Source organism: Echinococcus granulosus (genome assembly GCF_000524195.1).
Source record: "Echinococcus granulosus chromosome Unknown EG_S00003, whole genome shotgun sequence".
NCBI lineage: Eukaryota > Metazoa > Platyhelminthes > Cestoda > Cyclophyllidea > Taeniidae > Echinococcus > Echinococcus granulosus.
In genome coordinates, this window is record NW_020170383.1 from 2,911,008 (window position 1) to 2,934,726 (window position 23,719).

The 23,719-nt window shown below is 40.7% G+C and overlaps 4 protein-coding genes across 4 annotated transcripts in view; 2 read left to right on the top strand and 2 right to left on the bottom strand. All coding sequences in view use genetic code 11, as the record gives it.

The window, feature by feature from the left end:
• Nucleotides 1-268, bottom strand: part of EGR_00998 (Dynein light chain 2, cytoplasmic) — a gene marked incomplete at both ends in the record, with an annotated part of 3,748 nt that extends 3,480 nt beyond the window's left edge. Inside the window, one exon of the mRNA XM_024490247.1 lies at nucleotides 114-268. Within this exon, the coding sequence (XP_024355650.1) occupies nucleotides 114-268 (155 nt within the window). The remainder of the gene's footprint in view (nucleotides 1-113) is intronic.
• Nucleotides 269-4,804: 4,536 nt separating this feature from the next.
• EGR_00999 (Ubiquitin-conjugating enzyme E2) lies at nucleotides 4,805-5,550 on the top strand (the record flags this gene model as incomplete). Its single annotated transcript, XM_024490248.1, has 4 exons — nucleotides 4,805-4,924; nucleotides 4,957-5,169; nucleotides 5,201-5,382; nucleotides 5,451-5,550. The coding sequence occupies 4 exons, from the start codon at nucleotides 4,805-4,807 to the stop codon at nucleotides 5,548-5,550; spliced, it is 615 nt and encodes a 204-aa protein (XP_024355651.1).
• A 1,237-nt stretch (nucleotides 5,551-6,787) lies between these two features.
• On the top strand, nucleotides 6,788-10,153 carry EGR_01000 (Ras-related protein Rab-5B; the record flags this gene model as incomplete). Its single annotated transcript, XM_024490249.1, has 4 exons — nucleotides 6,788-6,986; nucleotides 8,457-8,662; nucleotides 9,292-9,385; nucleotides 10,047-10,153. 4 exons carry the CDS (start codon nucleotides 6,788-6,790, stop codon nucleotides 10,151-10,153), a joined length of 606 nt encoding a protein of 201 aa, XP_024355652.1.
• A 5,701-nt stretch (nucleotides 10,154-15,854) lies between these two features.
• The window catches only part of EGR_01001 (Tumor necrosis factor receptor superfamily member), a gene marked incomplete at both ends in the record, with an annotated part of 12,559 nt that continues 4,694 nt past the window's right edge, over nucleotides 15,855-23,719 (bottom strand). The window contains 7 exons of the mRNA XM_024490250.1: nucleotides 15,855-16,180; nucleotides 16,253-16,351; nucleotides 16,690-17,016; nucleotides 17,644-17,750; nucleotides 18,438-18,588; nucleotides 20,177-20,343; nucleotides 20,439-20,607. Of these exons, the coding sequence (XP_024355653.1) occupies nucleotides 15,855-16,180; nucleotides 16,253-16,351; nucleotides 16,690-17,016; nucleotides 17,644-17,750; nucleotides 18,438-18,588; nucleotides 20,177-20,343; nucleotides 20,439-20,607 (1,346 nt within the window). The remainder of the gene's footprint in view (nucleotides 16,181-16,252; nucleotides 16,352-16,689; nucleotides 17,017-17,643; nucleotides 17,751-18,437; nucleotides 18,589-20,176; nucleotides 20,344-20,438; nucleotides 20,608-23,719) is intronic.

Here is a 23,719-nt window from a genome sequence, read left to right on the forward strand (position 1 = left end):
AAGAGTAGATAAGGTTTTTGGTTTCGTGAGTGACATAAGTGAAGCAGAAAAATTACCTTAATTAGCACTGCATCTATAGCCTATTTGGGCCCTTTTTAACTGGTCCATCTTACCTTCCGAAGTTGCGACCGACAATGCGGTGCCAGGTGGGTTCATATTTGCTATCAAACCTCCTTTTGATGGCCTCTGAAATATCCTTTTTGATGACCTGGTCCAGCATTACTTCACTGCCACAATCTACAGCCTCTCTTTGCACTTCTTCTGACATGTCTACATTCTTCACCACTGTCTTTTGGCTTTGGTTTTTGGGGGACCAACTTCCATAATTACCGCTCTGATTGCTAATTTTGCCATCCCTGACACCCTTGACCCCTTCTGGATTCTACTACTGGGGTCTTATATACCCTGCTTGTGCATGATTAAGTCATACCGGACCTCGGTAGCATTGCCTCAAAAACTTGTTTACCTTCTCAAATGTTATTAGGCTTGGCACTACACGGTCGCTTCATCATTCCTGTTAGTGTGGCAGGGTAATTCTTCTCACAACACATCACAGCTAAAAAATATTCCTTTTGAAAACTAGAGCTCTTTATCTAAAAGATCGCTAGTTTGATCTGAATTTGCACTGCTACTATTAAGACCCGGCAATGCCGGCTGTGGCACCTACAAAATGAGGTTTTGCATCTGCCCTAATTTTAGTTTATCACTATAATCTGTCATTGAATTTATGCATTTGGAAGTCAATACTATTACTTGTATTCATGTGAATCCTACTTAATATATTTTTATAGTGTAAAGGAAAAAATGAAGCTTAAAGATAATCATTTTAATGTTCTCCGAGGCGGTACATGATGGGGTATGTTCAGCCCCTAGTAGATGTTCTCTGGTACCTATTGTACCATTAATATATTATTCCTCGTTATCATCACCTCTGCGATCACTTTCGAAGGCTCCTGTTTAGTCAAAGTGTGTATGAAGTTAAATGGGTGTACTATGGGACATGGTTCTCCCCTTTCCACCCCATCATTGCAATGAAAAATTGAAACCCGTCTGTTACGTCTAAGCTGAACGTTTGTTATTTATTTTGTTTTTTCGAAATGTCATAAAATATGAGAGCACTCAACTAAACCATGGAATGTAGGATCAAAAAAGGACCTTAAAATTAAATGGTGCAAGACAAAAGCTGCGGCCTCAGGTGCTCCTATGCCTAAACCTCTCTGTTAACCATTGGTTGATTTCTGACAGTTGGAACTTACACAGGTCGAGGGACCATGACAATTGCCTAACGGCTTCATCCCGCAGTAGCCTGGGCTCAGGAAACCTAACTTGCCAATCCATTGTGGGTAATCTATGAAATTAAGAAACACTTTAGAGTAGATTTGAAAGCTCAATCATGAAATTGAGTTAGCTGTATGCCGAATATGATAGCGCGCACCACCTCAATCCTCAATGCTTAAGTTTTACAACGAAAAGTGTTTGTTCGTCTAAACCTAAAACAAAACATTTTCGTTCTTGGCTTGGCAGACAGCATTCTTTGGATAACAGTGCTGAGGAATACTAGAGTTTCAAATCAAGAACCTTGCTTAACACGGTGGTGATAGACATCAGGTCTACTGGAACCACCGTTGAATTGTACTTAAGTTTTGTCATGAATGGCAATTTATAATGCCAAGGTAAAAAAGAGCAATGAAGTGAATTAGGCATCGTGGCAATCACCACATCCTCTACAATTAAAAAGAAGTCAGAGTTTTTGCATTCATACCACTGCTTCGTTTTAAGTGGTTCTGAAGTTCCCAGCTCCTGGGATTGGACAGGACTTTAAACTTCCTCGGCAAATGTGGATTCTGCAACAGACGCAGAATTACTAGAATTATCCACAAGTTGACTAATATGTGGAATGGTTGTCCATGTCTGAAAGTTAACCTGTGCAGGCATCCAGAGCCTCGAGAACAAAGCCTCTCATTCAAAATTACAACTGTTAAAAAAGGCATGCTGCCTACTTATGATCAGTGCAAAGCTTCTCATTCGACAACCGATGTCATTTGAAGAAATTCAACGCAAAATTAAAGGTTTCACCAAACCTAATTATCAGCTAATATTTTATTTAAATGTTTCTTCTTAAACTCGTTTCGATTTCAGGTGGATGCCAGAAATTTTAATTTCATCACCTTAAAAGATTGAGGGATCACGAAATTTTCAAACTCTTGAAAATATGATTAGCTGGTAGCCCTATTTTCGAATGACAACTTAACGCTTTTTCATTGGTAAATCGTAAAAACTTTGCTTCTCAGCATCTTGGATTTGACACTGTCTATTTCAGTGGCAAGTCTTAAAAATCACCATCACTCAAAAACAGGTGGTAATACAGCTTTAAAAAATGAATGGAATTCACTGCTTCAAATTTTCACGGGTGTCACAAGTTGGCAAAGTATTGATGCTTGACTAATAGGGTATAGTTGGAAATAAGTTTAGTTTTGTGAAATTTTCTGCATTGGTAGATTCTTGGAACAAAGCTAGCTATAAAAGTAGTGGATTAATAGAGTAGAATTTGGCAGAAAAAAGGAACAGCCTTGTATACAAGTTGAAAAATGTGTTATTTGAAGAAATTATAGAATTTACAATCCTTGTTTTACCGGTCATCTAATCACCGTTCTTATCACTAATTATGTAGTGATTTGCAATTCTGTTTAACTACTCGGAGCCTTGAGTCCCCGTCAATTGTACGTTTGCATCACGACGTTGCCTCCGAACAATCCTAGTTGCCTCTTGACCCCTCTCTACCTTTGTAATACATGTGCTTTATAGTACTTTGACTTGTTACGGCTTCAGGAAGGAGTCGGAGCGCTACATCTTTGGCAGCAGCAAACCACTTCGATCCAAAATGATAAAAAAATTCCTGACTTCTGAGGCTGAAAAATATACCTTTATATGACCGAGGAAAGGCATCTACCACGGGTGGGTAAATTTATGAGGACTTCTAATGGAAGGGCCAAAAGTGGCTTTTACCTTTAGCAGTTATCCAAATCCCATGTTCTGTTAGAATGCTATTAACACCTGAAGCGACACCATACTTAACTAATTGGGAAAAGGACTGCGATAGCTACACAAAACTTTCATCCACGTGACCAGGTGATATCTCCTTCACCTCTCTATAGATTGGAAGGGACCCGTAGAGGCTGATTAGATGGATAAATAGATAAAGAGGAATACATCGATGGGTAAAGATCGGATTTGATTACAAAGGTAGATGGATGGCTGGGGACCACTGAAATAAGAACAGCGTAGCAAAGTGAAGAGATGTGATACATTAAATGCTCTTAAAGAAGTACTTTTACGAAAAGCGACTAGCAAAAGATGTCCTTGAAGAAAAAACATGGCCGAGTCTTGAGCAGAGTGGAGCCAGTGCATTTCCCTTCCCCAAAGCAGCTCACTAATAGAATGATACTCCGAATACAGTAGAATTGTCGAGATGCATTGATAATGTTAAAATTAGATGCTTTCACAAATGCAGGAAAGTTGAAGGACTGAAATTGTTGAATCACGGGTGGTTTCCAAACCACTGACTTGTTTGTAATGGCCAAAGAGAGATATTAACAAAAGACCGCCGGAAAAGACATTTAACGGAAGGGAAGGGCTATGTAACAATTAGCTATGCTGTTCAATTACGTGTGCCTTTGAGCCTTCGCAACTTGCACGCTCGCCTTATGGTGTGGCATTCGAGCCATTTCAGCTGACTTCTTACTTCTCTGTACATTAGAAGCGCGTAATCTCCACAATACTTTGACTTGTTACAACTTTCTGAAAGATTCAGAATGCTGCAGAAATCTCTATATGGTGATTTGTTGTGGATTGACCGTGTTTAATTACACCTGAGTATCTGCAGATCGGGTTTTCGCTCAGTAGTTTTACCATCAGGCCATGATAGTAATGTCCTAGCCAATATGTGCATTTCTAATATATAGTTTTTTATAAAACTTTACTTGTTAGGATCCAGAGAATCAAGATGCCACAGTTACAATATTATTCGTTAAATATTTACAGTTTTGCAGTAAGATGGTTGCTTATCTCTCGGTTTTTGTGAGGAGCCATTTTTGACTTAACCACTGTACCACGCCGGGCGGGCTGGTCTTCAACCCATGCCAGTAGCCCTGGTATATTCTGCATGCCGGATATATGTATTCTGCCCGAGTATTATGTAGCGTCCCGAGACTTCCCTGAAGACGAAAAAAATTCTCGGGCAGAATACATATTTTCAGCACAGAGAAGGTATTTGGACCACTGACGTAGCACAAAGGCCAGCCCACCCAGCGTGGTACACGGGAAAAGTCAAAAGAGATAAACAACCACTGTGGTACAATTGTGTCTTCTTTCGTCTTCAAGGAAGTCTCGGGATGTTAGTTTAATAAGTATTTTGAGCAATATAAGCCCCAAACCAATAAGCGAAACAATTATCAATTTTGAATATGGCCCTTGAGATAAATCATTTTTGTGCAAATAATTGATACCGAAGACGATTATCTCAAAGCAATCTTGCGTGAATGTAGCTTGGCAACTTTAAAGGTGCCTAGTATCGAGATACATCTGAAGCTTAAAAAATTATCAAAAGTCAACTTCAGTGCGAAAAATGACATTAACAAACCTTAATAGCACTCATTTATTGAGATATTAATGTATACCAATCCACAAGGCGCCGCCTTTAAAGTGCCCGTTTCTCCGGGTTTCTTGGGCTCGTAGGGTAGCATATGCGAGATGCTATGCATGTTTTATGACTTCATAAATACTAATTGAATTACGTGTGTTTTAGATGGAAAATGTGTATCCACACTTTGCAAGAACCGTTTGCAAAGAGGTACGTGACATTATGGGAAGCAGCATTGACGGCATAAAACTTGTTCTGAATGATGCAGACTTTAGTGTTATACAGGTGGTTTCTTATTCATCTCACTTCTCTTTTAGGCCACAATTGATGGACCGAAAGACACGCCTTTTGAAGGGGGACGTTTTAATATAAAATTGGTTCTTCCTAGCAATTATCCTATCGAACCTCCACGAGGTTACTTTACGACTAAAATTTTCCATCCTAACATAAATTGGCACACTGGAGATATATGTGTCGACACATTAAAGAAGGAATGGAGGCCAGATTTGGGTCTACGACACATTTTGGTGGTATCTGCAGTTATAGATATCTCACTTGTAGACTATCCGCTGCCTGCTAATAGCTCCTAATCCGGAGTCGGCTCTTAATGAGGAGGCGGGGAAATTGTTGTTGGAAGATTATAATGAATACACCAAACAGGCTCGGCTGTTCACTGAGGTTCATGCGCTTGTATCCGATGCTACAAAGAAGAGCAGTGTAGAGGGCGAGGCAGCGTCATCCGCGTATGTTTTTGAATTGATGGTCAGTCTAGATAAATGGTGTTTGATCAAAGTTGTATGCTTGTTTTCAGACTTCGTGATTCTAACGGCCAGTCTAATGCGAAACTGAAGAAGAGCATGAAAGCTCAAAAGAAGGTATCCGTCGCTAGGAAGATGATACGACGCCTATAATGGCAATTCACCTTAAAATTGAATGCACTCATGGAATGGCATTCGCTCTTTGCGCCCGTGATGGTTGTGTACATACATATCGCTGTAAAACTGGTGAGACTTTACAAACCGATGCTGTTGCCTCCGTTGGTTGGTCGTAGGGGTCTTTTGTGCTTTGGACTAGCTGGTAATCCATACGTCTTAGGGGTCCTGGCCTTGGTCGCAGTTTGAGTCGGGCACTCCGCGTATCTTCCTGCCTAGGCCAAGCGGTGCCCTCTGACCCTGCCGTTGTCTACCGGATTCGGTCCGGACCGGGGTCTCGCGTAACGTCCATACTTCTTCATCTGGGTAGGAGGGCTCGAGATTGTGGACGCTGGTGGGGTCACGGGGAGCCTCACTCTGTAGGGTTTGTGGGTGTAGGCATTCTCAGTTATCACCGCCTCAAAATGCTAGGGAGCGTGAGAAACTGAGGAGGCGCGTTACACATTAGCAATAACCGAGAGCGGGGAAGGAGTAGGAATCGAGGTGGATTAAAATGTTCCAAATGTAGGGTCAACAGCATGATTCCAATTACGAATCTATAAGAAAAAACAGAGAAACTGACTTATTTGAGAATCATACTTTTCTTCCACTCACTTGAACAAGTCAATTATGAACACAGGCACCCACAAAGCTGATAGTTAACTTTAGTAGTGTGGGTCCTGATTTTTTCTTTTTTAATGCTGATGTCAAAGTTGGACAAATTTGTTTACTTGGTACACAGAGTCGTCTTTTGTTTCTTTCAATTTGTTTGAATGACTCCATTTGGCTTCGGCGTTTGATTTGCCTATTCCGGAACGGGGGCGGTATTTGCCAAGTTTTATTTACTATCGCGTGAGATCGAGTGAGTCCTGAAAAGTTAGTACACCTTATTGCAGTCCCTATGGGAACCTGTCCCATATTCCTCTGGCCTCTCGTGTTTGCTGATTTACCTGCTGGCAGATATTCAATAAATTAGAGCAGCCCCTGAGCATTTTAGTAACTTAATATTCCCTAAATTATTGTTTCAATAACTTTTTGATTTTGGTAGTCTCTAGTATCATGCTTTTGCATCGCTTCTCAGGGTTGTCTTTTTCTTATTCGTCTTAATGAAGTGTTATTTGGTAATGTCTAGTGAAATAAGGTTCAGAAACTAGAACTTATTTTACTTCTTTTGCATGGAGTGTGTTTCAGATTCTTCTTTAACCAAGTCGAATTTTATTTTAGCGAGTTTTAGAAAATGACGAATCGGAATGCCAATTACAAACTTGTACTTCTGGGTGAATCTGCAGTCGGCAAATCAAGCATCGCTCTTCGCTTCGTTAAGTCACAGTTTCAGGAGTATCAGGAAGCAACCATTGGTGCTGCGTATCTTACTCAATCCATTGTCGTTGGAGATCCTCCAGCAACAATCAAGTTCGAAATTTGGGACACTGCCGGTGGGTTATCTTACGATCCCTTGGACTAAGCTTGACGTTTCAATGAAATTTTGAGACTTTATTTCGCATCTTTCTTTACCTCTGGACAAATTCATCTGAATCTCATGGTGAATGAATCATTTATTGCAATCGTTTTCATTTGCCGTTTATGTACTGGTTGTTTTTTGAGGTTTCGTTCGTTTCCATCGCCAAGTGTGACCATTGTTAAGTCCATTAAGTTTTTTAGATCAGTTACGCATACTTCTTGAGGCAGCCGAAGCGATGGGATGTGTCAGTCGCGTCAAAAATGGTGTTTACTAATTTTAAATTTCAGTGTTTGTTTCATCATGTAGTTTGTGCTAGGATTTCATCATTAACTTATTCAGCCTCCAACATACTATTTGCGCAATCTCTTGCGAGACTAGATCGTTTTGACCTGTTTATGTTTTTGCCTCCACCACACGTGAGCATTCAGAATTGGACTGTATACTTTGTGTGTATTTATTTGCGCCTGCGCGACTGTGGGTTCGTGTCTAGCCGCGAGTTCTGAACCATGCGTATATCTAGTAAAACCGATTGTCAATTTCTACATTTTTTGCCTTCATTTTTTGGAGAATACATATCTACGTTCACTACATTTCTAGGTTCTGCACATCTTGCAATGCAGCTGGCCTAATTATATGCAGACCACCCCACGTCATTAGTAAATTTTGTTAATGCGGTTAATTTTGCCCCGCATTTTTCAATCATATCCCGCTTGAATGTGCCTTTTGAGTCCAGCACTTCGTATCGCTAATCCGTCAATCGTATTTTAATCGACACTTTATATCCCAATGCTAATGTAGGAGTTGTTTAATTTTTATTTACTGTTCCGCTTGCATCTCGGCATTTAACTTTGATTTTTCCAAAGGTCTTGAAATGCAGCTGTCTCAAATATCCTATCACATTACAGATGAGTTTTAAACTCACGTCGACTACACAATCAAGTGACCTTTGACAGCTTGCAGATGCGTAATCTGCTTATCGCTTTAAGCTAGATAGAATTGAAATCCACTTCAAGAGAATGGTGTAGTTCCCGAATCACCTTAGCTGGTTGGTGGTACAATTTGGCATTTGTATTCGCACCTTGAAAGACCGCACTTTGATGCACCGTGAGCTAGTGTATTCATCGCCTCAACTTTCGGTCATTTTAGAGTGGCGGCTTTTGTAGTATTTTCTGCTCGACTTGCTTGTATGAACTCAATTAAACAGAATATGATCGGCGATTGAAACCAGTAACATAGAATCAGAATTCAGCTATTTTATTAGTCGATTTTTTTAATGCTTTCAGTGCATTTCCTCTCAGAAGTTTTTCAAATTTAGAACTAATTTGGATATCTGACAGATCATTTAGTCACCGTCTATGGTAGCCCTGAGTACCAGATACTGATGACAGAACGATTAATCCGAGCATGATGCTCTTCATTAAACTAGTCACCTTCTCTGCTTAAGGTCAGGAGCGTTACCATAGCCTCGCACCCATGTACTATCGTGGAGCCCACGCGGCTGTTGTGGTCTATGACATAACCAACCTACAGAGCTTTGAACGAGCTACCTCCTGGGTCAATGAACTCCGTGAGAGAGCACCCGGTGTCAAGGTCATCGCACTGGCCGGGAACAAATCGGACCGCTATCAAGAACGCGTAGTATCAGAACATGTGAGTCCACCATTTAAGCTTTTGCTCTTTCCGGCATATGAGATTATTTCGTCCATAGGTTCTTCAGCCTCAGAGAGATTTCAGACGAAGTTGAGTTTGTGAGTCACTAATTGCCCATTTTTCTCGTTAGCGAATTTATTGTTTGAAAACGATGAAAATGCGTGAAGCAATCTGAGGTTTTTCGTTGATTCTAGGTGTGTTTGCTGCAGGTCAATCAATCATAGGTTTCTACATGGCTTGAAACAAATCGAAGAATACATTTCAATAATGTGTAACGTTATTGTGAACTGTTTTGAAATTTGTAGCTTTTACCACGGACCTCTGTTTTGTGTAAACTTTGTATTCGGGAACTTAAACTTGAAACGTGACTGGTAAATCCCAAAGAAATTTTAAAGTAGATTCAGGCAGTAGAACTATTTGTTTACGGTAGTCATTGACTTGCTTTCTTACCTGTAGAAATTGGATGTTTCGAGTTAAAAATCGCTCATGCCATTGTCGACTGAAATTTTAAAGTCTGCATCTTTAATGCTGTATTTTCACAGAACTTGGTACTCAGCTGTAAATTTCTTAAACCTTTTGATTGTCTCTGTTCAAGATTTACTAAACCATTAGGAATTTTTTCTTTCTAGGATGCACAAAAATACGCTCAAGAAAACGGTCTTTTATTCAAAGAGACTTCCGCTAAGCTGTCGACAAACGTTATGGAACTGTTCAAGATGATCGGTAGGCTTTCTTTTCCGTGCAGCATTATCAAATGCTCCTTTTTACGGTATGTGTTGTATTAACGCCTTTATCAATGTCTTGCCGTTAGTTGTCGTGGGAAAGACTGAAGCATTCTAGAACTTCGTATCGTTCTCCAGTCTACCAAACTGATAAATCAGCTAATTTGCGTGGTCATGGCTTGTACTTTACCCCCATTTTCTTATTCTCTTAATCAATTGCCCCAATCACTCGGTTGTTTCTTCATGGGTTTGTTGTCACATTGTACTATGGCAGAAGAGTAATTTTCTTTTAAGGGGTGTTGTCAGCATGTCTACAGTACTATTACCCGGTAGCACAACTTGGCCCTTTGACCATACTGATGTTTACATGCGCCAATATGGTCGATGCATACAATCGCGGTCTTTTGAATATGCAGTATTTGCACCCTTGATTGTTATTTATGTTTCACTTGTTGCTAGTATTTTAAGCATTTCTACTGATGAAGCCTTTTATTGGAAACCGACTTTGGATTGCTTTTCTTCAAAATTTGACTTTTGGCATTTTTTATAATTAACTTGGATATTTGCGATACTGCATCTGGAGAATTTGGCTCTCCAAGTTTTTCATTCGTGCTCGAAATAGTTATTTAAAGGTTATAAGTAGGCATATTTCCTCACTTCAGCCGAATCTTTGCCCCTTTCTGAACCGCCACTGACCAACAGCGGCGCAACGCGACTGGGCGCAACCCCGGATCGTCCAGCTGGTGGATCTACGAAGTGCTGCACTTAGACGATATCAAGCAAACCGGTATTCTTGGTTTTTCATTCGTCAACCTGTCCTCTATAGTCGCCAGTTGGTCCGTCTTCTCCCGTGATGCTTTCTTGCTAACGACCCCATTGTACATTATACAATTCACACCCACCTGTCAGTGCGCAAATGGTTTCACCGATGCTGTTCTTCCTCCCTTCCACTCCCTCTATCTGATTGGGTCGTCCTACTTTAAATTTTTTGTTCCTTCTGATCACTTACTCATAATAAACCCACCATTCTCATATGCATCCAACTCGCTCGCTCTCTGGCTCTATATAATGATGCTCACTATAATTACGTCTATTTGTTACTGTTATATCCACACCTGATCGTGATCATTTGTGTTTGCTTCCAGTGTTGCAGCAGCTGCTGATTCACCATTCTTGAATCATTTTAATTAATACTAGCGTTCAATGAATAGTAGCATTCGCTTACTAATATCGTCCGAGTTTTTCAAATCAGATGTCGGAATCGGTCGTGCTACATATCTTGAAGGGATTTTCTGCATGAAATAGGGTCGATAACTTGCACGTTCTCGTACCCTTCGTGTGTTTTTCTTTTTAGCACTCTGTGGAGTGGTTGTTGTCTCTGATGTTGCCTCGTTTAATATGATTGCATGCCATATCTTTGTGGCATCTCTAAGCAAAAACAAAGCTACTCGTAATCAGGCGTTAAGATTGCAACATATTGATGTTCTCTTTGCAGTCATTTTGTGACTGATCTTCTTTAAACTTACTAGTCGTTTTATTTTGACAGGCTAGATTCCATGTGTTCCTGATTGATGCCATTCTACGGCAGCTGAGTGTTGTGGGCATCGATGTCTTTGATGTAATGTCTGCAGGGCGGGCATTAAGCGAAGATCGTTTCTCGTTAAGTTGGCGTTTTAAACGATGTTGTCTTACCTACAGCATTAAGTGTATCCAATTTAGCTTGTCTAATTTCTCCAATCGCGGCTGGTCCGTGATTTCGAATCCATTAAACTCCTCAAAACATCGTCCTTTCCCTGAGGCTTTAGATGGGCAAAGTGAATCTCACATAATTCATCACCTATCACACGCACTTGCAAGCGAAGCGGAATTCCGCGCATAAGGAGAAGAGAAAGATGTAATGAAATGTTGTTCAGGGCACCCAGACCACCGGTAAAGTATATCACCAACGTGGCTGTAAAAGCCTTCCAATGTGTGGGAATTTTTTTGAGGGAGAAGGAACTTTAGGGCTAATCAACGGACAAAAATTCAACAGACTCTAAGTATTTAGTGTGCCTCTCACGATATTGGCGCTTTATCACTTACTTCGTGAAGAAAATTGGGATTTTGAAGTAAGAAGGACTCAAACAGCTGATCTTGAAGGCACTCATGATCGCATTTGTCTTTTGGGCTCGCCTGTTTTTGTTTCATCGGTGTTTTTTCCGTCAATACCTTCTGTAAGTTTCCCTATGAGCAAGAATTGGAGGCCTAATTTCAAGTGCGAAACGCCAAGTTGCTGCCAGTATTGATGATTCCAGAGAGCAGAAATTTATCCGAGCGCTTTAGAAAATCCTTTTTGACCTCATTTGCTGAGCTCCCAAGTGGTAGCGTTTCAGTTTTCACTTTTCAGTCCAGAAGATTGATGAAGAATTTGAAATTTTACGTTACTAGTGTGCTACTATAAAGTGGTCTTCATCTTTAAAATGTCAAGAAGTTTGAAACGAAACAACATTCTTATCCATAAAAGAATCTGTTGTGTTGTTCATGAATATGTTAGTAAATCGAGTAAACAATTCTTTTTTAATCTGAAGATTTTAGGTTTCCCTGACTTTCATCTCTCCGACATCAAAGTAACTAAAAAAGAAAAGACCACTTAGTTTCTAACTCTGGGTATTTTGATGCATCACTTTCATGTCACAGAGAAGCATTGAGGCTTCTGCCAATATCGAGGTCACTTGAATAAGTATAAGGGATTGCCTTGGAAAAGTTCCCAGCCATTTTCATAAAAAGCGTGCCCACATGGTGGCACAAATGGATGTGCTTTTGTGAGACCTAGGTGTGATTTTCTTCACTTGTTTTTAATGATCACACGTACATATATAACATGGTATGGAAATGTGTTGACCAAACACGTTCAAATGCAATTACGAAGTCAGGTAAGATCGCCTGTTGGGTATGTATCCGGGTGTTTGCTTTTTTCATTCTGTTATTATTCGCATTCCTTTTCGCCGCCAAAGCCACGGTGAATTTTCGTTTCATATACAACCTTTCACAAACACCGAAAGCTATCCACCACATTATTAGGAACTTCGTGTACTCGCAAGCTGCCAAAAAGGCGGCGTGATCCCATCTAGTGGTCGCCATGGTCATTAGCCATTCCATTTCGGTGTAAAGACTTTCGCTCCACCTCTCTTCACTCAGAAGCACACAAGAAATGCTGACTGATGTTTTAAGCTGTTTTGATGCTGCATTCCAAGCTTAGTTAAGCCATTTGCTGTCTACGAACTGAAATGGGCATTTAGAATGGTCATTACCAATTTCAATGCTCACTTAATCTTAACCAGCTATGCAATTCTTTCAACCGGCTGACGAATATGTGTTGCTAAATCGTATTCATACTTCATTTCCGAAATCTCAACCCCAAGGGACGTACAAATCAGCCCACGTCTCTTCCTGTATAAATTATAAAGGTAATGCTAATTTCTATCCTTAAGTAATTGCTCTTTGCAAAAAAAATGAAATAAAGAGGTTTGGAACGATAATTGTACAGTTGTTTACTAAAAAAAGCATTTATTCTTTAAATTTTCTTTCATAAAATCATATGTGTCCACAATGTAGCCAATATGAGGAGTTAATTGCTCCATGAGTTAAGCCTAACTCGTATAAGTCATGTGAAGTGGAGTATCACTGGGTAATGAAGTTCCAGCTTCGTGCTAAAACTCAAAAGGTGGAGTGAGCTTACTGTATGCAATGACCTTTAAAAATAAATTTTTGTAAGGAAAGGCTCTCATGTTTACTTTCCTCCTGTCAGGCGCGTTTCATATTGCAAAATCATTAAACTGGTTCAGTGATTCCCCATTATTTGACCCTTTTTGTCATATCCAAATTACTAATGTAAAAAACAAATATTGCTTTTAAAAATTTGTCACTCCCTTCTAATTCAAATACTTTTTGAGACTCATTGCTAGGTTTTTTTATTTATCTGGGAAATGCCAGGAAATAGGTTAACACCTTGTTTCCACCAGTTGAAAAATGTCCTCAAAATAGGTCAAAACGGTTGCGTTTATTTGTACTCAAAATGGATTTATTTGGTCACCACAAATTACTAACAGAGTTCTTGAGAATTGAAGAGATCCGGAATAAAATTGACGCGAGTTTTTCGAATTAATCCTCTTGCTATTTTAAAGTAAATGAGAGAGTAGAAAGGTGAGTGGGATGTCGTCAACTCATACGTATTCGATTGGATGCTACCGTACCCATCATCATAGAAACTCATTTGATGCCTATGGAAATAGGACTTTGCTCTGGTAAAAGCCCCGAGGATCTTTCCATGACAGCAGAAAATGGATCAATGAGTTCAAGGGTGTACTGCGTCTTCCAGCCCTGCCTCTAAGCTCAGGCACAGAGCGTGGAAGTTGTGTGAATCCGGGCTCCAAGCCGGTATGGGTGATAAGGCATGCCCTGGGGAACGTGCGTGCATGTGTTTGGGAGAAGAGGGAAGAGGGGGTGACGGAAGGTGTGCAAGTGCGTGCACGTTTCAAGGAATGTGATTGTTTCCGTGGCAGGAACCAGACAAGTGACTCTTTGATGTGCCGAATTTGATGGCGGTGTGTCCATAAAATCTCCTGCTTTTTTTATAGTCCTCACTCCTCCTCCTCCTCCACATCTGCTGCAACTGCTGGTGTTTCTGCCGCTGCAGTAACGACAAAGTATGCAATTAAACGAATGTTGATGTGAAGTGTGGTGCTTACGCAGGAGACGGATTTAGTCGCCTTTGCTTAGTGCAGGAATCCAAAAAAGTGGACTCGTTTGGGAAATCATTTCCATGACAAAACGAACTGCTAGAAGCTAAGTACTATGTCTCTTGTCAGTCAACCGAGATTTCATTAAAAACTATTTTACTTTTATTCACACCATTCAGGTATCTTGTAAACCAAAACAATTTTGCTGTTTATATTTATTGAAATACTCCCTTAATCCTTTTGAAGAGGAACAAAATTTGTACATTACAAAAGGAACCTAAACTTTTCAGTAGATTTAATTTATGCATCGTCACACAATTGTCATTCGACTAACATACGCATTCTCAATTTAAATTCTAATGATACGGAGTTGATGGAGCAAAAGCACTAAAGAGGATAATGTATCGCATGATTTGCAAGTGGTTTTACGGATTTTGGTTGTCCCAAATGATATTTACTCATTTAGACTGCAATACTCTTTAGCCATAACCCTATTCTCATTAGTCATTAAATAATTTTACGCAAATCTCATTAAAGGCCTTAGAGTATGATGCTTCTTCGAATTGGCTAATTTAGTCCTTTGGTAAGCCAGATTTGCAGGAAGTTAACTTATTTGTAGGTTCAGTTCCTCGCGTCAGCCATCCCAGCCACTTTAATAACATGGAGTATCATTAAAAGCGCATTTTGTAACTATTTACCGAATAGTCCTTTCAGCAGCTCGACTGTGTAAGTGAGCTTTGTGATGTAAGTGTGGGCATTCATCAGCCTAATGACTTCAAGCGAAATTTTTTATTCCCGTAACCCCTAGCACGTCAGCAAGAAGCTATGCAATTTCCAATACAAATGATCCTACGATCCTCATTTCATTTCATTTTTCCATGATAATCCTCTTTTTGGCGAATCTTATTCATTGCTCCACACCTTTCGATTGACAACTTTGAGGGCCACTAATTTATACATGACAATACTACCAGAAATCTTTTAATCAACACACTTTGACGTGTCAGTAGGGATATAAAAATATTATTAGAGGCTCTGGAAAAGGTACGCTCTGGCCGCATTCAGGACCATCAAGTAAATCTTTAGATTATTCTGAAAGCTCATCCTCTAACGCTGCAGAGAGCAATCCCGCCTGATTAAAAACTGCTTCAACCACAGCTTAATACGCAGCTTTGAGGCGAAGAAATTCAAGGGATTCATATTTTTTGTTGACATTAATCTATGTTATTTATTTGTGCGTAAATATCACCCGTCAATTCATTACAGGTGTTATTAATAAGGTACCTGATATTTTTTGACAGGCCCATTCGAAGAAAGGATGAAGGCAGAATATTTTTATAAAGAGTAAGTAGCGCGTTTCAAGTACTTATATGTATTTATACATAGGTGTATATTCGACTGAAAGTTATCGCAATTGACAATGCAGTTGCATGTGTGTGTGTATAGGCGAATGTGCGTTTTCTGTCGTCCTCATACATATATGCACACGGACACACGCACACACCGTCAAATAAAGCGCTTTGGTAAAAAACTGCTGGGCTAAAGAAACAGAGCCACGCTGTTAGTGTATTTTGGAGGGCGGAAGACGGGACGTTTTGTGGCTTCGGGGATGCGAAGAGGGAAATAGGGTGTCAAGTTAACAGTTCAGTCCGCTGAAACGTGCTCTCAGAATACTGATTCTGAAACTCAACTCAAGGAACGGACTTCTGGAAAGAAAGGCACGGCAGTTGACTTTGGAGGTTTCCTAAGACCTCAGTGATTATTAGTGTTCTGGGCTTCAGGAGAAATTGCTGTAGCCGGCGACTGAGATGGCGGTTCTGTGGGGGGTATTGCGTAGCAAGGTGCGATGCTAGAATATTTCATGTATTCTTTCAAACATCGACAAAGGTGTCCAGTGCTTGGAGTGCATCCTAAAACCATCAGGAGTGACCTCAGAGGATCAGGATCCGTTGCAGCTCTTGCAGAGTACCAGGAAGTCAACATCAGTCGAGCCGCGACAGCAGCTGAATCTGCCGAGTTCGAAGTTTTCTCAGAAGCTCCCACCTTCTCGAAATTTTGAAGAGATTCTTCGCTGAAACCTGTGAAGGTAATTGATGGCAAGCTTTGGGTTTTTTCGTAAGGCTTTATATTTGCTTGGTAATTCAGCCTACCCAACAATCCACCGACATGTTTCCATCGATTCTCAACTGCTAGGCCTTGGGACAATTCTGTTAGAAGTGCGTCATGAAGCGTGGGATTTTGTGGGGTGCCTGCAAAAAAGCAAAATCACTAGAAGGACGAACATACAAGTTATATTTAATTCAAATTTTTCCAATTTATCATTTATTTGGAAGTCATTATTTTGATCGTTAGGTTAACTTGATGTGGAATAAGAAATAATACAAGCCAAATATTTTATTAACTAATACCATGGAACGTATTTCACGATAAGTGTGCATTTTTACCGGACCATCCAAATAAGTGACGAAATTTAAAGAACTTGCACACAAACCCTCAGCTCAAATATTTGTTTGAATATTCCCATTCATTAAGGAGGCGGATACGTGTAGCATAAACTCCGATGTTAACAATAAATGACTGTATTCACATGAATACTGCTGTAATCCGCCGAGCAAGTGCTGTCGATCCGTTGTAACCTTTGAGGGAGCGGACATCTTGGAGCTCCTCGATTTGCCTTTACCAGACTTGAGTCCCATAAAGGCGGGATAAAAGACGTCCGCTTCAATAGTTTTGGCATCTTCCGCTGATAATCGCTGCTGCCACAGCTTGTAGAACACATAAATGAGAAGGGTGAGAATCACCAGTCCAAGCAAAGAGCAGTATATCGTGATCATTGGATAGTCATCACCGTAGGCCAGTTGTGAAGCCGCCTGGTCTTCTGCGCACTGCCCTTGGCTTTGCATAGACTTGGGTTCTTTGGGAGAAAGAAAATCAACAAAATATTAACAGTCCAGTCTTAAAATCTTTTCCATCGAATCTTGTAAAATGTTTGCTTATAACGTCACTTGCCATACGGTTTAGCGTACTTCAGCGTACTTCCTCAGTGCATGTACGAAAATGCCCTTAAGCCCAGTGACTAGAGTGGATATTCGCAACTCCCTCACTCATTCGTTCGTCAAGCTATTTGCAAATCGCAAGTACAGAGCAATCGAACATTCGGTTGGTCTCGTGGACTCTCACTACCTCCCTCTTTCACTCATAAACCTACACGCACCCAGGTCGGCTACATCAAAAGCCGTGGGCGAGTTTATGGCAAAGGCTAATAACGCCATAAAATCAACTACTATCAAACACCCCGCTGGTGGCTGGTTGTGATTGCCGCTGTATGTAAACTCCTAGGTTGTGCTCAGTTTGTTCCTACTTCCATTTATTTTCCATCTTCCCCAGTGGTATTGACCAAATAAACCCGTCCAAGTGCTATAGAGTAAGATTCCTGAGTTTGGGGTTTCATGACTCCGAAGTTGGTAGAAGAAACCACAAATGCTAAGTTAGAAAATTGTTGTGCAAATGACCTCAAAAGAGCTCCATGTTTACTATATACTCTGTATGATGGCCAGAGATTCGGTGAAATGGGCCGCATCTACATTATCGGCGAATTCCGATTCGGCCATTGGGTTAAAATGAATAAATCCCACGTAAAATAAAAGGCTGAACAAATTACAAGAGCAGATTTTTTTATCATTAAAAAGAATTGCAGCACCAGCTTTTTTTCCTGGACACTGTGGTTAATTCTCATGGAAGAATGGTTCAGAATTACTTCTAATTTGTCTGCCTGATTAGATGATGCAACTTTAACTGAACTGTGACCCGGGTTAAAACCACTAGTTGATAAGTGCAAGCCCTTTTAAAGCATCGTTAAATGTAATTATCTTCCTCCACCTTGAATGCACGCGAAAACCTCATTTCGAATTGAGTCTTTAACAGGCAATTTTTGATGAAAATTTTATCGGTTCTCTTGAGATTATGTGCACATTATTTCCTCTCCGTTCAAATTCGTAAGCCCATTGACTCCAACGGTGAATAAGATACTTGAATGCGTTGAATGGAAAGTGTGGAGCTCTAGGACTGGCATTAAAGGGGTAGAAGGAAGCGGAGATTCCAACAATAGGCGCTGCTCATCATGCGCCACACCTCGTGTGTGTTCACCTGGCCCCATTCCGCACCACGAAATTTGGGTGCATGTAAAAGCGACGACGGTGGAGATTGAGGGAAAAAGGGAGGACGGTTGGTTGCTCTAGATACACACAGCACGCAGACGACTTCTAGGTGTCTGCGCAACCAGGTCACCCACGCACGATTCGATTTCACAAAGCCCCAGACCTGATGCTTTGTCACGGGGCGGACTGGCACTTCAACCAGTCACCAAGACCAGCACCGCCGATGTCGCAGTCCCTACCGACGTCCTTTTGCGTGAAGACGCATGACTCACCGCCCTCCTCGATTTCGCCTCTTGGTGGGTGAAAGTGCACTTCATAGGTCTGTTCTTCTGGCAAAGGGGACGGCCCACCGAGTTGCGCTAATGTGCTTATTAATCGCCTTTTTCTCCGCTTGCGTCCGGTCTAACATGTCTTTGTTTCGGCCTAGCTTTTTGGAAGTGGACGCACTAAATTGGCTGCAGATGTGAGGCGCTACTTGCGAAAACTCAATGTGGGATTGGACCTGACACATCAACTTAGATACTTCCTTGCACATTTGAACAGCTTCCGGTGTTGATTTTGTCTTTAGGCTTTTTTCAGCATGGTGGTGGCTTCGTTCCAGGCAAAAGGTTGGAAAACTGAAGTCTATTAACAACTGAATCCAGCATCTTTTCAATACAATTATTAGCCAGTCTTGCATCGACAAAGAAACATCAGAATTAGCTTTTGTCAGGGATTTTACGAAGTGAAGTGTTACTTCCACGAATCCGGTGTAGGAGGAATACCAGGTCGTGTGAAAGAGCATTTTCATTCCACGCCACATGGCGTGAAGGTGCCTTTGAACTTGTACATCCTGTCCAGAATCTGGAGAGTGGGATTCCACGACCGGACCACAAATCAAATATTGGAGTGTGATTGTGTAGAAGTGGGCGCCATAACACGAAAGGGGGTTGCGCACATTCACACACGCAGACACACACACATCAATTACAAACCTTCACCGATGGCATATAGTTTTGAACAAAAGCAATCTCACAGAGGCGGCTGTGGGACACTATCCACCCTGTCGGGGTTGTGCACTCGTGAAAAACACCAATGAACTATGCTTACCTGAGAAATTTATGAAACAATTGAATGTTCATTTTATCTACGCAAATGCACTTCCTTAGCTGTGATTATGCCTCTGATATAGCACTAATGAATTAACAGAAAAGTCCCAGTCTTTCACCTCTTAAATGGGACTTGCCTTAAAAAATGCAGGTCGACTGTTTGCAGACCGACTGATGAGAAAAATGAAAGACATGAAGTTTAAAAGAGAGCAGATTTTGATCCCACTGCTTACATAGATATAGGTTTAACCTCATTCACCAGGCCATTTCTTATTTTCAGAAAGACAGCTTTAAAGGTTGGCTGATTTTCCTAGATCTCCATACCGGATTAATGTCTAGAGCTTTGAATACTGTATGTTAGTAAAGGTTATTGAATTTGACTCACAGGGGGAAATGGGATACTTTTTACAACTTTTTTCCCAAAGCGAAATGTATATACCATTTGATAGAAGAAATCTAATACCTTAATTCATGGTAAAACATTTGCAGGCATAATAATATCAGCTCTAAAAACCCAGAGCTGAAACTGATACTATGAGTTAAGAATAAACGGTAGAGCTAAATATCATTTTACAGCGTTAAAACATGTGCGGAATTTCCTAACTTTCCAAAGCTGTTTGGAGCCTACAGAAAGAGCAAAGTCCACAACGCAAAAAAATGAAAATTGTAAATAACTTTAAGCGTAGTTAAATTACTAGGCCTTTGAAGCCTCTAGTGGATGAAGGATGAGGAACTCTGCGAGGTAGATTAAATAACGGACCCGAGAGGTTTATTATCACTGTTGTCACCACCTCTATTACCACTAGAATCTCTAATCCAGATAACTCACCCTCAATGCGAAAAGCCGTCTTGATGTTCATGGAATCTAGAGTTCCATTAAGGTCGTGGGAGATCCCCTTTTCAGAGAAAGAGATCCAATTTGATTCGAGGCCACTTGCAGCCGCCTGGGCGCCTGCACGTATTTGATAAAAACCCAACTGACCCTCCGACTGCTGGCTAAGCGGTGGCATTTTTTACACTATGACACTGGTGCACTGAATTAACACCGCATCACAGCATGCTGTGCGTCTTAAGTCACAGCATCCTTCTACCTCGTCATTGGCCCTCGCAGCAGCCAATCACACTGTAGGACGGGAAAATCCTTTGATGCGCCCTTTGTGGCGGTGGTGGTGTTTGTGCATTTATGGCCGGTGTGGCTAAAACCGCCGCGTGTGAGAACCATAAGTGGTGTAAGGTCAGTTTGGTGGATGGCCTCCTGACCTTTGTTTGAAGTTAAATAGCATACTTTTTAGTTCCGGCTACACATAAAACAGAATTCTGGACAAAATCGATTGCTGCCATAGACAACCCTAAACATGCGCGATTTCACATTATCCAGTGCCAATTCATTACAAACACACATAAATCATTTATTAAGAATTATTTATTTTGGGTAAAGTTACCGCATCTGTCTTTCTTAGGCTAGAGTACTACAAGGTATGCAAATCCCGAGATTTGATTGATGTTTAGTCTTGGATTAAGCAAATCCTAGTAAGCTCGAACTGATGAAGAACTCAAAAATCGTATGCGAGTTTTATTTGAAATCTGTTCACAGTATGTACGTTCTCCCCTTCAATGAGCAGAAATTCAAGGGATGAATAAATACCTTATTATTCGACGAAACTCCATTTAAATTTCCCTGAAGGGGTCATTTTTAAGTATGCTGCCGATTTTGGGCAGCAAAAGTGGCGCAATTGGCGTAAATGTGCACCCAGTCGGCGTGACAGCACTCCCTATTGTCGGTAGGGTTGACGCTAATTGAAAGTAAACTGATGTCATTAGTGCTGACGGTGATGCATCCGACATCTTCGCTTACACATTTGCCAAAAGAAGGTTTTTCTTGCAAATGTTTACTGAAACAGCCCCATGTGTTTGCGCTGACATTTCCTCATCATGTCAAGCCTAATTGTTATGTTTTTTCGTCTAGACAAAGCGCGTGTGTTGGGGTGGAGAAATTTATAGCACCTCTTATGGCAGATTTATCCAACATATAAAGGCACACACTCACATGTATGGGCTTAGCTCCCATTACTTGAGCCAGCTTTAGGTGAAGGAACTCCATACTCCATCTCTGGAACGGATAAGTGATCACTGGAGCAAACGGGAATTGCAACATAATAGGCGAAAAGTGGTGATAGGCTAAGAATGTGGGATTGTGCCTCCAAAACAGGAAAGGGAAAAAGGGACTTGGGTAGGGGAGCCCACTAGCCCAATTTAGATGTCAATTAGTGATAATTGGGCCAAATAGGAGCTGGGTTTGAAGTGAAGGGAAAAAATGGACTCCGAGTGTTGGTATAGGCGCGAACTCTTAGTTAAGACAATTCGTGCGAAGGTATGAACTGGAAACAGGGCGTCCCTAAATCATGCTTCCCTCGACAATTCCGTGGGTGTGTGTGTGTGTCTAATGGGGCAGGAGAGTAGAGGGAGAGAAACACTGATTTATGCTGACTTGGTTTTCAATCAAGCCAGGTTTTCAGACTTGTAGGAATGCGCACAACTGATTTGGACAATTGATCAGCTTGTCTTGCTATTGCATAATAAATATGACTCTGGAACACTGCTAAAAACGAGAGGAGTGTCTACTGTGACACCTACTATTGCTTATATGGAAAATTTTCCTCTATTGTGAAAAAGATTTGAAGAAGATTTATTTTATTCTATCTAACTTCGGCATAAAAATTTGGCATTTATATAGACAGGAAAAAGAACTTCTAAATACGTTCGGAAAGAAACGTAACTGCAAAAAAAAGGTAAACAATGAATCTGGGCACTGATAGTAGATTAAGCATAGATAAGTCGAGGAACTACATTCTCCTTTGAAAATACCAAATAAGCACCGAATATTGTAATCTTTACATTTGATCAAAAATTCAAGCAAGTTAAGCAAAGTTTTGCTTACTTGTTAATTTAGTTGTTAACAGAAAAGAGCATTCTTTCAATTATTTCAAAATTAAATTACATCAAGGCTATTCTAATCTGTGTTCTTTAAAAAATTTGAGCAAACACCAAAAAGAAGTGTTAAAGGTAAGAAGAGATTGGCTTAGTTAGTTTTCTAATTGAGTATATCCGTTAGTGACAGGATAGGAGTTTTGCAATTAAAGCACAATTCATTAAATTGGCAAAAAAATGTGTGCCGGTTACCCTTTCGAAAATGTTGAGTTCAAAAAACACTACCATTTAGCAGCTAGAGTGGGAATTTTGTGCTTCAATCAAAGGGGTAAATACTTCTAGAAATTTTAAAGAAAAATAAAATCACTCAAGCGCAATAGTCGTGAGTTTATGAAGGATCACACGAAACCGCAGTTAGGTGTAATCCCACGTCGTGACTAAGAGAAAAAGCCATGGATATCAAAAGCGGTACATTGTGAAACAAATCGCATTCTGAATACCAATTTGTCGCCCTTTCGGTAAACCCTACGATCTGCTAATGTGTCCACCAAACACACAAAAATAATTAGATCAGGTCAACTATATTTTGGTCAAAACTAAAAAACAGCTGCTGCAAATCTCAAAAAACGCATAGTCGATCTTCTTGAGTTTAAGGGGAACTATAAGAAAATAATTGAATCGGACATCGAAAAAAGCGTTTTGTAGAATCAATCACTAGACAGCAAACGCTTGGCCATCAGCCCAACTACAGTTTTATCAAAATGAATCCTTTATGTGAAGGAAGTCGGTTTTGGAAGACTGGGAGGCAATAGGTGATGTACAGCCCCATTCTAAAGCTTAAGGACCCAGACATACGCAGACACCCAAATAACCGGCACAGTGTGGTGCAGTAGTGGATGCAGCATATTTTGCGGGAGAACGGCATCGGCGGCTGTCGGCAACATCAAAGTGCTTAGTCGGTGCGGTGTGTGCCACAAGTTGTAGTCATGTTTGTAGTTGTGACTTTCTACACACACACACACACACACACACATACAGACACATTTGTAATGTTTCATTGCGCAGCTCAAGAGCCAAAGAACTGGGCCGCTGTGTGCGAATGCAAAGTTGTCTGAGGCCATAATTTTCATGCTAAGTGAACGCCTCTCTATCTGGTGCGGTCTGGTCGCCAAGGTGTTTACGATTTTCTTGGAATAAGAGAGCAAGAGTGAATAGTATTTGTGCTACCCCTTGCATTGTGTAAAATCAAACCACTGTGCATATCTTCGCCAGATGATAGGAAAGTTCATTCTCTCAAGACATTTTCCAAGGGGTCACTGCCACAGCATTATGTAGGCCAAATCATTTTCTGGTAAATCAGCTGAAAATTCGGTCCCATATGCGTGCCTTACCCCTGAACTTTACTAGTACTATATATATATATATATATATATATATATATATA